The 14,606-nt window shown below is 44.8% G+C and overlaps 1 protein-coding gene across 1 annotated transcript; it reads left to right on the top strand.

The window, feature by feature from the left end:
* The first annotated feature begins 159 nt into the window (after positions 1 to 159).
* BNIP1 (BCL2 interacting protein 1) lies at positions 160 to 4,268 on the top strand. Its single transcript, XM_029960291.1, has 4 exons — positions 160 to 299; positions 1,143 to 1,244; positions 1,911 to 2,029; positions 4,029 to 4,268. The coding sequence occupies exons 1-4, from the start codon at positions 175 to 177 to the stop codon at positions 4,223 to 4,225; spliced, it is 543 nt and encodes a 180-aa protein (XP_029816151.1). The 5' UTR covers positions 160 to 174; the 3' UTR covers positions 4,226 to 4,268.
* The last annotated feature ends 10,338 nt before the right edge of the window (positions 4,269 to 14,606 follow it).

The raw sequence follows: 14,606 nt of genomic DNA, 5'->3' as shown, positions 1-14,606 counted from the left end.
GGCTGCCCGCGAACTGAGGGGGGTCCGGCCGTGGGTTGGGGGGTCCTGGGTTTGGGTTGAGGGGTCCCAGCTGCGGGTTGAGGGGTCCCGGCTCTGGGCTGGGGATCTACCGGATCAGTCTGCTCTGAATGCGCTCCCTGGCCGGGGTTGGGGTGTGCGAGCTGCAGGTGGTTGATGGGGTTTTGGTGTTTGTGGTGTCTGCCGAAGGAGCTGGAGCAGATGGCGAAGGAGCAGGACAAGGAGTCGGAGAAACAGGCCTTGCTGCGGGAGGTGGAGAACCACAAGAAACAAATGCTCAGGTGGGTCGGGCAGCTGGTGCTGTTCCCAAGTGCCCTGTACCCTGAGATAGTCTGACTTCGATAAAGCATCTCTCAGATTCTGTTTGGCAAACGCAGTTGCTGACAGGATATGTTTTGCCGAATACCAAGAGGTCAGGGATGGAAAGGATATGACTCTCTCTTCCTTTCCAGACTCCTGTCCTGGCTCCCTAAGTCTGGTCTGTCTCTTTGAGCACTTGCGCTCAAAGTAGGTGCCTTGAGAGTCTGTCAGTCAACAGCTGGCACTGTTTTCTTCTTCCCTTGCTCTGTAAATGATACCCTGAGGAGAAGGAATGTTGGGGCAGTATATTGTTACTCGGTGTTGTAATACTGAGACAGTGAGCGGCTGAGGGAGCTGGGGGGGCTCAGCCTGGAGAAAAGGAGGCTCAGGGGGAAACTTGTCACTCTCTATAACTCTCTGACAGGAGGATGGAGCCAGATGAGGGTCAGGCTCTGCTCCCAGGGAACAAGGGACAGGACAGGAGGAAACGGCCACAAGCTGTGCCGGGGGAGGTTCAGGTTTGACATCAGGAAGAATTTCTTCATGGAAAGGGTTGCCAAGCATTGGAAGGGGCTGCCCAGGGAGGTGGTGGAGTCCCCGTCCCTGGAGGTGTTCAAGGAACGACTGGACTCAGTGCTCTGGTCTGGTTGACAAGGTGGGGATTGGTGATCTCATAGATCTGTTCCAGCCTGAATGATTCTCTGATTCTCTGAGGGTCCGTGCACGTATTGGGGGTGCCCAGTTACAGTAGTGTTTGCTTTGTGAAAATTGCGCTTGCAAAGTGTTCCCAATCACGTTACAGCACTTTGTTCTTGTGATTTCAGCAACCAGGCAGCTTGGAGGAAGGCAAATCTGGCCTGCAAAATTGCTATTGACAACTCTGAGAAAGATCAGCTGCTACAGGGAAGAGACTCCTTAAGACAAAGGTATCAGACTGTCCCACTGTACTCTGAGAATCAAGCAGTGTCTGCTGTATTCACTAGTTTTAAATGGAAGTGACATAAAGTTACTTAAGTGTATCTGGAATGTGGCTTTTCTTTTATGAGTGCATTTTCCTTTTGTGGAAATTTGAACTGTTAAGGATTGTGATAATTTCAGGTTTTCTTGGCACTGGCATCTCTAAGCAGAAAAGGGGGTAAGTTAGCCTTTATAGTTTTTCTTACTATCTTTTACATTAATTCCAGTCAAGATTCTAAACAAGTAACAGATCATTATCCAAGCTGTTTTCACGTGCAGACCTGGATCCAAGTGTATGTAAGTTGTGTATTGAAAGCAACAAATGGGATACCTAGGATAATAAAGTTGTAGTTTGTTTGAGTACTTCCATAGGAGCTCTAAGTTACACAGTCCTAGATGAGTAAGTAGTGAAATACAGGCCCATGATTCTTTAATATTTTGTGATTATTTTTTTTATTGTTAATGAAGATAATTTGAGTTTCTTATGCAGTGAAAACAAACTCTGTCTTTTGTACACTGGCAGAGATGTTTGGTGCCAAGCTTTGTTCTAGGCTCCCTGGCAGCAGCATTTTACCAAAGTAGCCAAAGAAATAATTTTATCCCTTCCTGCCTTACTTTTTCCCTTTCCTTTTCAGGAAGACTACGAAGGAAAGCCTGGCAGAGAGTGCAAGTAACATCACAGAGAGTCTGATGAGCATCAGTAGGATGATGTCTCAGCAAGTGCAGCAGAGCGAGGAGACCGTGCAGACCTTAGGTACAGATGGAGTTTGGGCATGGATTGGGTGGTGGAAGCACCTTTTGCCAGTTCTGTCAGGAGAGGGAGAGGCAGACCAGCAACTGTGGAGCAGAGTGGAAAACTGCTTTGCTGTAGGAGAACATGGTACGATGATAATTAAAGGACTGTCCAGCAGAACTTCTGTAGCAGTTGGACATAAACAGGAAATAATAATGTACTTTGTGTGGAGCTGTTTGTTGGAGTTTCTGTTTCATAATTAAGAAAAGGAAAAGGGGTCACGATGAGGAGCTTTTGTTTTAGTTTCACATAAATGCAGTTGTAAAAGCAGTGTGAGCTCACACAGTGCCAAGAGTGTGTTTGGTGTTATTCTGTGCCACTGTCCTGGCATGGATTTGGGAATGGCAGAGAAAATAAAAGCATGGGTACATGTGTGCATGTCCATGCACAAAGGAAAGAGTCTGGCTGGAAGGCTGTTTCCACCCAGGCTCCAGCTGGGATGACTGAGAGATGAGGAGATCAAGTGACTTGAACCCAAGGTCACTTGCTCTGTCAGCAGTGCATCAGGGACTGTGAAACCAAGATTTCACCCAGTTCTTTGGCTTAGACTCCAAACCAATAAATCAAGTGACCTGTCAGAACTGGTGATTCATGAAGCATTTAGAAGTTGAGTTTGTGCTGCCTGGGCCTCTTCCTAGCTGTGCTTTTGGGCAGAAGGGAGAACAGTTTAAAGATGAGGATAAATAACACAATTTTGCCCTCCTTGCTTTCTACCCTGTCGGAGGGTGGCAGCTGGGTACATTTTGTTCCTGCAGAAGCAGCGTGTTCCTTCTCCAATTAAAAAGACAGCTTGGCTGACACTTTTTCACCCTGTGTCTGACTGAACAGCACTTGGAGTTCATCAAAGGAAAAACTATCAAAGGTCATTTTCAAAACCCAGCTGCAAATTCTGAGTTAGCAGTTAGAATTCCTTTTTTCTGAGCAAGTCCTTCCATAGGATGCAATGAATGTTTGAGGCTGTGGAGCAGGGAGGCTCTGCTTTGTCATTAACTCTGGGAAACAAGTTTTCTGTTTTCACTTGGATCAAAATACATCTTGAAATGAGATGCGATGGGACAAAATGTTTTGTAAAATACTGCAGACTTATTTCTACTCCTCTTATTTCTGTGAACTAGACAAATGTTGGATTTGACCTTTCTGTAAGCAATCAGGGCAGTGTAGAGTGGTGCACCTTTCACTGTCCTGTAGGCTGTGCATTCTGTAGTGGAGGAAAAAGGGAATTCCAGGGCTTTTGCTTTAATTGAGTAATTTGAAAGGAGGAAGGCTGAGGAGTTCAGGGCATTTGTTTGCTTGTTTGTTTTCTCACAGGGAAAGAGAAGTTGAGACTAATCAACGCACTTTTTCTAGTTGACTCTTCTCATTTTTATTAGGCAAAAAAATATTAAGTTTGTCAAAAATGGCTATTAAGATCATTATGATCCTATTAAAAATCTCTTACTACTGCATGCTGCTTCCTTACTTTCTGCAAGCCCACCTAAATCACACTGTTCTACTGCTCTGGCTTGGGGGAATAATTTCAGTTGTGCAATTAATGTATTCAAATATTGCCCTGTCCTGCTGCCACCAGAACTGCTGCTGATTGTGCCGGTGATTTCTCTCCCTTCAGTTGGTGGTTATTTTACACCATCCTTCTTTCACTCTGCAGCCATCAAAGTCTCAGCACTGACTGAAAAACATGAACTAGATTTGACCTGGTAACCTAAAAACTAAAAATTCAGGAACTTTAGTAGGTCTTGAAGCTTTTCAGTGCTGTTCTTTTGCTCTGTCTTTTTCCTTAGCGCCGCTGACTTGTGACAACTTCCACGAGAACAGTCCACGTGTGTCTCACCCACAAGCGAGTCTGACCCAGCACAGGATCTCTCGGGCACTCTCTGTACTGCCAAACATCTCACCCTTACATACTTTGCCTCCTATTTTTGAACTGCCTGATTTTATTATTTTTTTTTCCCCTTAATTTCAGCCAATTCTTCAAGAACCATCCTGGAGGCAAATGAGGAGTTCAAGTCCATGTCTGGGACGATCCAGCTGGGGCGGAAGCTCATCACCAAGTACAACCGCAGGGAGCTGACGGACAAGCTGCTCATCTTCCTGGCCCTCGCCCTCTTCCTGGCCACAGTGCTCTATATCTTGAAGAAAAGACTCTTTCCGTTTTTGTAAAACAACACTAAGCTGAACTATTAAAAAAAAAAAAAAGAGAATCAGAAAAAGGTGGTTGGTAATGGTGGGGCTTTAAAATGAAGTAATAAAGGGATGGTGCAATAGCTGGAGGAGCGTTAGAGCAGGCAGGGCTTTGTGCTGTCCCCATGGAGCTTGTGACCTGCCTTGGAAGAGCTTAAAGGAGCAGGATTTGGGAAGAAACAGGTGGATCCTGGTGTGGAAAAGAAGAAATGCCGATTTGCCGGTAGATTTGGGGGAATCAAACACTTGAGGAACTGGTCACTCAAAGGTGCCAGTCTGAGCTTTAAACCTCTCATTGTTTTTTGCCTTGAAATTAACTTTTGTCCTTGGCTTGGACTGGAAACTGCTCTGGCATCTGTGTGTAAGGTGCTGAGAGTAAGAGCAAGGATGGAAGAGAGAAATTCACATACATTCCACTAATAAACTATTTATTGTATTCATGTAAACAGAGTTTTGTTTAAAAACGAAGTCTAATGTGTTGAAAGAGCCTTCCAGTGTAAAAATTCATATTATTTAACAGCAGTGGTTGTTTATGGATTGTTTTTCCTCGGAGCATAGCACATGTGCAGCCTGGCTCTGCTCCTCTGGCAAAGCAAAAATGGGAACCCCATTTGTTACTATTAATTCACACAATATATTTGAAAATTACATTGCCAGTCTGTCGAAATCAGAAGCCTTTTTGTTCCTTTTCATTATGAAATTTCACTAAATGCTTTATATTTGCAGAATGCTGCCAAGTTGTACATTTGAAAGTTGGGTTTTTTATTGAGACAGGTGATCTCTTCTCAGTAAAATCTTTACCTTCCCTATCTCTTTTGCTTTAGTAATGTGAGTTTATTTGAATTAACAACATAAATGCCAACCACCTCACTTCAGGTAGTACCTTGAGGTACCAAAACCTACACTGCAATGTTCTTAAAGTTGATGTTTCATTGCTTCTTCAGAGCTGGCTGGTAAAGCTGACATTCTGTTTAGGAAATTCTCACAAAATGGTTAAATACTGCCTTAATTTAGTAATAAGTAACTTTTTTAAAAGGGAGTGCTACATGTATCCTAATAAATAAGACATCAAGCCAATTGCAGTATGTAAGTTTGTGTGAAATTTGAGGCTTGGTCACCTCTGTAGTCAGTTCTCAATGGGACATTTAGAAAGGAGGTGACCATTTGATGATCTTGTCATTGTAACTCATTCACCAGATCTCAGTGCAGTGCTGGTTTATGCAACTTTGGAGCAGTCAGTAAAATTCTCTTTACAGGGACTTGCTGCTCCTAGGCCAGATGTAGCAGTGTGGCTTTATTTTGTTCAGTCAGCTTGAAAACGGTCTCATCCTTCTGTAGTATTATGGTCAAACACTCTCTGCCTCTGGACATAGATCAGCCTTAAAAAAAAAAAAAGCAGCAGCTTTCTCACAGTGCTGAGAACTTCAGTAAAGGTTGGTTTTAAAGGGGTGATATTTTGGGGTGGGGGTTGTAATGTAGAGTTTGGGGGAAAAGAAGACATCTGTTGCTGAGTGTCTTGGTTTGTGCTCGGTTGTCATCTTGATACTGAAATTGAACCTTTCAGACCTTGACCTGCTGGAACAGCCTGAAGGCAAAAAAACCCCTTATGGCATTTGCTTTCTGTTGCATCCGGATTTAATTTAAAAAAATAATCCAGTCCTTTTGTAAACATGCCTACCTATATAAACTGACTCAATTTACAGTCCTGAGAGACAAGGGAATTAATGAAAAAATATTGACAACTAGAAGAAGGGAAGAGTGGAAATACCTGTCCACTGCCCTGGATGCCACAGCTTGGTCTGCAGTACCTGGTACTTGAATCATTTCCTTCCATAGGCAGCCAGAAATCATGCAGGCTCCTGATGGGCCACAGACCTGGAAAGAAAGAATCAGTGGAGACAGCAGGATAAACGTTACTTCCTCTTCAGGGTAAGAAGGGTGATTTGGTGAAGCACCACCTCTGCTGTGGGGGGTGAACCAAATCAAGTGGTTGCTCAAGAGACACCTGGGACTGGAGCAGAGCCAGAGCTGGGGGGAGTGCCCTGGATCCCTCCTGGCATGGTCAGATCCCCAATCAGCCCTAATAGCCCACAGCTGGGGGGGGGCTGTGCCCAAACGTCCTCCCTCCACACTGCAGTGTGGTGTCTGCCTTGCTCCTCACCTACAGACCTTGCTCCTCGCCTCAAGGTAGGGCTTTATATCTTATTTTTTGAATAAGTGAGCAAGAACAGCACTGGGGGAAGAAGAGGTGGTTGTGCCTTGTTTTTTTTTTGCTGTCTGATCCAGGGAGTGTGGAAAGTTGTGCCTGTGCAGTTTTTCTGTGTCTGCAGAAGGGTTTATATTTGCACACAGGATGATGTGTCTTGGGGTCTTGCTGCTGTGTGCCCGAGGTTGTGTTGGGAAGGGTAAAAAATGGCATCACACTGGTTTTTCTGAAAGAGTAGCATTTTCTTAGGTGCTTCACCTTTCAAGTCTGCCCTGAAAAGTGCAGCAGAGCCATCAGGGAGGGTGAGAAGGGGATGGCCTCTGTTCCCTCTGCACTTTTGGGCTTGGGCATGACTTGGGGACCAAGGGTTGGAGTCCTTCTGAGACCACAAACTCCAGGACTGCAGAAGCAGCAAGTGTTTGGGAAGAAAGAAAGAAAGAGCTCTGGAGAAATGTTCAGGACTATGCTGGAGGGTTCATGCACAGGTGAAAGCAAGCAGGAGTGCTCCTGTTACTCCCTGGGCCATCTCTCCCCAGAAGGCAGTAGGTATCAGATGTGGTTGTTGCAAGCAGATGGTGGAATTTACTGTCACAAAACAGTTGCAGTAAAAATCTTTTTCCTTTGAAGAATAACACTCCTTTAAAAGAAGGAGTAAGGAATCACTCTGAGCTTAAAAAGGGGCTGAAATGTTGCTGTGGAGTTCAGGGGCTGAGACAGGCAGCTGGCAGCAATCAAGCAGCTGTGGGTTAATGAACTCATCAGCTGAGTGGTGGTTCATTAGTTGTGTCCTCCAGGCAAAGGGGGCTGAAGCCATTTAGAGGATTGTGGGTGTTTGGCTGTGCAGCTGGAGCCACTTGGGGGTGAGGATGAGGTGGCTCTGATGCCTTAGTGGATTCAGAGGTTTAGAGCTTGCAGGTTTGTGGAGTCTATATCAGGTCCTGCCTGTGGAGTCTGACCCACTCCACTAAGAGCAGTTTGCTTTTTCTGAGCACCGGTGGAAAAAGGGAAAATGTCTGGAAGTTGACTGTGGATGTATCAGGAGCCAGATGGTGCTGTTGGATATTTATCTGTGTTGCCAGCACATGGTTACTGGACTGTGGATGCAGATACAATCCTGGTCTCAGTTCCCACGTGGCCATGGTGAAAAGCCTGTGGACAGGAGCAGGTGCCTGCCAGGTATCCAGTACATCCCTGAAATCTGCAGCATGAAGGTCACTTCCTAAGCATTTAGTTAGATGTATGTTTCCAAGGAAAGTCACTTTATAGTGACTTGCAATAGAACATAGACCTGAGGAAAAGAACTGGAAATAGTTTTAACATGGGTGTAACTGTGCTGAAAAGACTGATTTGACTTATAATTATTTTATTTTTGATTACGGTGTCCGGAAATACAGAAATATTACAGGATAACTGAGGGAGAATAAATGAAGAGTCTAATATTATTTATTCCCCCTCCTGTGAGAATTGAGGAGAAATTAAGTTTGTATCTGAAGTTGTGCTTTTGAAATGCTTTCTACATAACTGGCTTTACCAAGATGGAAAGGTGAATTCATAGCTTGGAAGTTTCTAAAAATGTCTCTGCCAAATGTGCATGGCTGCTATCACAGGCCGAGTGGCCCAGAGCAAGCCAGGCTGGAATCTTTGGGGGCTGAGAATATCCAGAGGGCATGTGCATACTTGTCTGCAAATATGTGGGGCTCTTCTTTGGAAAGAGGGTGCAGAAATCAGCTTATTACTTTGCCTCCCTGTTTGTAATGGAGTAATTCTCCCAGAAGAGAAATCTTAAACTGAATCCAGGGGCTCTTTCCTCATCCTGCCACTATGGAAAGCTGTTTGCGGGCTGGCTCAGTGCAGCTGATCGTGGACTTGTTCAGGCTGAGGCTGTTACACTGAATAAATAAAACTTCATTGTTATCTGCTTGCTTATATACAATGGTGCAAACATTGTCTGGGCTGCTCTGTGCCACAGGGTAAATGACAGTCCCACCGAGCTGAGGTTTGGTTTTGTCACAGGAACATGTGATGGAGACTTTGTGCTGATTTCTTCAGGTGTCATATTGAGAGAGATGCTCTGGCTATGGTGGAGCACTGTAATTAAGCCTTCAAGACTTGATCCTCTTCCATGTAAAGAGAGAGCTGCAGTCTGAGGAAAGGACTGGGTTCTTCATTTAATTTGGTTTAGGGCCCAGCCCTTTGCGTGGTGTCCACTGAAATCTTAATTAGCAGAGATGCGACACGTGTGATTAATTTTCAAGTCCTTTACTGTCTATAATTATTCAGGCTTCTGCAAAGGCACTGAAAAACATTGCCTAGTTGTGCCTCTGTGTGTCCATGTAAATGCACTTGGTTCAGTGCAGCGAAGCCAGCACAGATCTCCCAGGTAAGGCCCCTCCTCTGTGCTGTGGGCTGGGGCTGCTGCTCCCATCACTGTGAGCAATGTGTGGAATAAACTCCAAGCTTTTGGCACCATGTGATCATGAAAAGTATCAAATTCTGCACAAGCAGATATATGGTCTTCACAGTAGCAAACCTGAAAAAGCATATTTTAATTTTATTTGGCTCTGGTTTGGGGGTTGCTTTCGATGTCATGATTTTAACCTTTCATGTAAGTGTCAAGCGCTTAAATCATAACCCTGGAGAATTTGCAATTGCCCATTTCCCTCTGCCTGGCTACATCCTTGCCCACTGGCTATTCCCACTTACTCCAGGGGAGCAGGAGTGTTCCAGCCTTTCTTGGGCTCATCTGGTGTTGAAGAAAATGTTGTGGTTCCAGTGTGGACCTTGGTTACTACTGCAAAGCCAGAGCTAATTGTGGCCACGTGTCTGCCTCCAAGTGGTGCCTTGGGCACCAAAATGCTGAGTGAATCGTGAGGCTCCTGGAAAGTCATTAAAAATACTTGTGTGGGAGTTGAGAAGCAAATCTGGTGAAGGTCTCCCTGGGGTGCTGTGACATCTTGCCATACCTTAGACCACCACAGCCTTTTGCTTCCACTTGGGCTTCCTTTTATTTTTATCCCCACAAGGTGAGGTCGATCAGATGTTATCGCTCTTGACCTTTGTCTCCTGCTGCAACATCAGAGCTGACTCCCGTATCCCACTTATCTCTGGCTCCTACAGCCTGCCAGGCGGGGTGGGGGCCATGCTGTGGTGCTGTGGGATGCTTTGCCCCGTGCTTGGTGTCAGTGGCTGCATGAAAGGAAAATGCCACTCGGCTGCTCCGAGCCTGGCCCGGTGATAATGCTGCGTGTGTCCCTCCGGGCCCGCGATAAGCGCCCAAAGGGCAGGCAGGGAGAACGTCTCTGCTGGGATCAGCACACACCAGGCCCTATAGATAGAACCACATATATATAGAACAACATGAAAGCTTTTTGCTTTCTTCTTTTCAACAGCATGATGGCTGAGTGTCACATCCAGGGACGCTTTCGGACCTGACCCCGCCGGGGGTCTGGTCTCGTTGTACGCGCGAGTTCTTCAGTTTGTGTCGTCCCAAGGGGGCTGGAGATTTGAAATCAAAACCCACACGGGCTGCAAAGTGATGTTCTGTAGTCCCGATAAAGGCACTAAGACCAGGGAGGGGTGGGTTGGTTTCCCTTTATCTTCAAAATAGACAGCAGGACAAAATTTTCCTGTTTGGGTTATTGGCTTTTCGTAGGTGTCACCGAGCAGTTATTGCTGCTGCTGATGGGAGATAACTCTGTCAGTGGCATCTGGGTGCTGACATTAAGGCCAGCCAGCCTGAAATGAAGATAAGATTTTTCTATATTGAGTAAGTCTATTGATCCGGTCGGCCTCCTGTCCTGTGTCTGATAATAACTTCATGTTTCCAAGAGAAGCAAGCCTTCCCCTGTCCTCTATATTGAGATATATATCTATATAAATGATCCGTTGTATGTATATCAATGCTGTGTACTTTGGATTAAATAATGAACAATTCCTTTCTGAGCAGTGTTCTTAGAAGCATGCTGCTTTTCCTTCTTTTTGTTTGGGCATAAAGTTGCAAATGCTACGAAGAATCATAACATTATTCCTGTTTGTTTGCATGTCAGAGATGAGACTTGAAAATAACTGAAATTTGCAAATAGTTTAATGCCAGGGAGTCCTGGCTTTTACTGGCTGATTTGCTTATTTACTGCCAGTAATTTGCTTATTCAAAGCCAACCAGCCAAAAATAGGAGAGAAATAAAAAATTTAAAAAACCCACCAAACCCCATAAGCACACAAGCAATTTCCTTATTTTCATATTTGTTTAAAATACTTTTGTGTTTGGTAATTGCAGGCTTTGACCCAAACTTGCTTCCTGATCTTTCACAGACTTAATGGTAAACAATTTTGTAGACAACAAACTGAGTAATATTCATGGTGAAAGACAGCAAGCAGGAATTTGAATTCTTGTTACTGCAAGTTAATTTTTATGAAGCTGTGTGTGGATATTTAGGTTTGCAGATTTCAACAAGAGTTTCTGGTCTTATCACCTTGTGAAAAAGACATATCTGTTAGAGGATTCCAGAAAAGACAGACAGGAATTGCCAGTTAGGAAAGAGTAACTCCTGGAACAACAAGCAGTAAATATAGAACAAGAAAAAACTTTTATGTTTGGTACTAAACTGTAGATGAAAACTTTGTTTCTGCCTTTGCAAGAGGGGAATGGCAGCAGAGCTATTTTTGTGGATTAAAGCCAAAAGATAGTGGCAGTCCTTTCTGCACTCACGCAGGGCACTGGATTTAGTGTCTGTAGTAATAACCACACATGTATTGTTAATTCACATATCTCAGTCTTATTCCTGTGAGGTTCCTTGTCCATGACCCCACGGGAGAAGTTCCTGTGGGTGCACAGAGCTGAGGGGTCCCTCGTATGGTCCAGGCTCAGCAGCTCCTCTCTGAACGTGTTCATCAGCCCCAGACACCGCTGGTGACAAATGACATTTTCTTTGCCTTTGTCCTCCGGGGCGTAAGACGTGACGTTTACATCCAAGATCAATTATTTTTAACTGAAGAGTGATAGCCCCGCGTCTAAATTATCTCAGGGCTTAATTCACATCAGTTAAAGCTTTTCAAAGGCTTATTAAAATTCCTTAAGTGTGTCCAACTTATCAGCAGTTGAGTGTCAATGGCATTATACAAATGTTGCTATTGGAAATAACTGTTAAGTATTGTTTGACTGTATTATTCTCATATATATATATAATGCCTGTGACTATTAATACTACTTAGTACTTACATGACTCCTTTCATCTGGTGATCATAAGGCATTGCCCAGTTAAGCAAGGACTGCTCTCCCCTTTCTAAATATGGGAAAACTGTCTTGTCTAGCAGCTGTGTCTCATACTCAGATTTAACATCTTCCACTGAATCCTGCCAGCCTTGGCTCTTGGTCTGACCTGTCAGTTTTTAACAGGACTTCATTTCGTTGTGCTGCTGCAGCACCTAAACCTTGTCTTGTGTGGGCAAACACAGGGCAACAGCGCTGCTCCTTTGCCAAGGAATTTGCGATGCTGGAAAAAGTATGGATCAATGTATAGATCAATATAGACTGACAGATTTGTGACAGGGAGGAGGTGATATTGAGCTGCCCCAAGTCAGTTCAGCACCCCCTGCTATGGAGCAAAGGAAAGTTTGAGAGGACCATGGAAGGGTTTTTGGAGGGGAGGAGGCTCCCTTGCTCTTTCTGACGAGTGTCCCCATGCTGGCAGGAAATCTGGGGAAATCTGAGCACAGAGCTGGCATTAACATTTGGTGCTGTGAGAGAGGATGAAAAGGGCAGGGACAGTCTCTGAAGGGCTGTGAATGCCACTAGTTCCATGTTCCTGTGCTAATCCCTGGCAGGGGTGCGAGGTAGGAAAAATCCTGGTGGTTGCATAAAGGTGCTGCCTGTCCTGGCATCTGCTACAGCTGCAGGAGGCTGGGATGGGATTTTTGATGTGCTCATGTGTATGAATATCCAGTCAGAAATACTTGGGATTAATTTGCAAGCGTTCCTTGGGGTTTTTTCCTTCTTTCTTTTTCCCTTGCTGCAAATTTAATGTACAGTTCCTACCCATTTCAGGCAGTGGTGGATGTTTAGATTTTTTACACATTTGTACTTAACTCCACGCTGAGGTTCTGTCTGGAGAAGCATTTTGAGGAACTGATCATTTGTTCCAGAAACCACTAGGTAGCACTGTGAAATAAAGTTCTGCACCACGTTCTGCTTCCCTGCTCTGCTGGCCCCTGCAGAACAAAGACCTGCTAATTCCAGCATGGTTGGGCTCAGTGTGGATAAAAGCAGCAAAGATAGGATTAAAACTCAGAACTTTCTCCAGTACTGGGTTCACAGTCAGGCATGGGAGAAATGAAGCTCTGTTAGGAGAGGTTTAGGCTGGATGTTAGGAAAAAGTTCTTCTCCCAGAGTGCTCAGCCATTCAATGGGTGAAGAATCTTTCCCTAATATCCAACCGAAACCTCCTCTGACACAGCTTCATATCATTCCCTTGGGTCCTGTCACTGCTTACCAGAGACAAGAGAGCAGTGCCTTGCATTGTCTTGATTTAATATGTTAAAGGATTATTCTTCCAGAAAAGTGGAGTCAGGTAAAAATTTGGGTTTGATTATTAACTTGTTTTTATGAAAATTAGTTTAGTTTTTGGTTTATTAATCCCCACAATTACTCAAAATAGATAACTTGCCAGTTGCATTTTTAAACTTTTGAGCTTCAACAAGTTAGTAAGTTACCTTGCTGCATTTTAACTCAACCCCATATAGTCACTGTACAATATCCCAGCTGTGGATCAGTTTATGCCCGTTTCTATTTCAATTCCAACTGCAATGTGTGTGCCTGCAGCAGCACCATATCACTGCTTTTTAAAATTAGCCCTCGCTCTGGCTGCCACAGGGAGAGGATACGTGATAAAGGGATTGAGCATCATGCTCTGCCAGAGCTGCTGGGCTTAAATCGTCGAGTTACAGGAACCCCGAGCTGCTGCTGGAAAGAGCCCCTGGCTCTGGGGGTCACGGGGTGCACACTGGTCACTGGCAAATGCTTTGGAGAACTTCAGCATCAGCGTTGGCTGAGGAGCTGGAAATTCAGACGAGGAGATTCTTTTTATGTGTCTGCTGTGGCTGTACCTGATGCAATGGTTTTTCTACCTGCAAAATTCCATGATTGGACTAGATGGTCATTGTAGGTCCCTTCCAACTGAGTTATTCTAGTCTAAAATGATTCTAGAAGGACGTGGAACTGCTGGAGCAAGTGCAGAGGCCACAAGGTTGATAAGGGGACTAGAGTACCTTGCCTATGAAGACAGGCTGAGAGGTCTGGGGCTGTTGAACTGGAGAAGAGAAGGTTGTGGTGAGACCTCACAGCCCCTTCCAGTGTCTGAAGTGGCTACAAGGAAGCTGTAGAGGCACTGCTTGTTAGGGACTGTAGTGACAGAACAGGGGGAAATGGCTTCAAACTGAAAGAGGGGAAATTCAGGATGGATGTATAGAAGAAATTCTTCCCTGTGAGGGTGGTGAGGCCCTGGCACAGGTTGCCCAGAGAAGCTGTGGCTGCCCCATCCCTGGAAGTGTTCAAGGGCAGGTTGGACAGGGTTTGGAGCAATATGGTCTAGTGAAAGGCGTCCTTGGCCATGGCAGGGGGTTGGAACTGGATGATCTTTAAGGTCCCTTCCAACCCAAACCATTCTGTGATTACGTTCACAAAAGCACTTTTTGAGCTGGGTATAATTCACAACTGTCAGGGAAATGCATGGAAAGTGCTGACCAAAAAGGGCAACTAAAGGCTGTCTCTTGTCTTGTACAAGCCAAAGACATCCCAACATGAGCTGAAACAAATGTGGTTATTTTACCCTGACAAAGGCCTGAATTGCTTGATGTTTTCACGTTTTTATAGGTTTGGCCACCCTGGTTTAGAGCAAAATAACATTGTGGCATCACCTGTTGCCCTAACAGTGTCTGTTAACACTTGGATGCTTTTCTTTATCTGGTTACTTCTGCAACATCTGCAAGCAAGTTATGTTGTATTTTCATCCCCCTGAGGATTTATGGTGACCTCTCAGGGACCTCAATCATTGGATCAATACACTTCTAACACCTGTAGATCAACATAAACTTGACCCTTGGTCTTGACTAATCTATCACCACAGTGGCCTTTCTGTAAAGCCTCTCCATGGCAGGGAG

Source organism: Manacus vitellinus, unplaced genomic scaffold, assembly GCF_001715985.3.
Source record: "Manacus vitellinus isolate BGI_N305 unplaced genomic scaffold, ASM171598v3 scaffold_25_pilon, whole genome shotgun sequence".
Lineage (NCBI taxonomy): Eukaryota > Metazoa > Chordata > Aves > Passeriformes > Pipridae > Manacus > Manacus vitellinus.
This window is presented reverse-complemented; position numbering and strand designations above follow the sequence as displayed.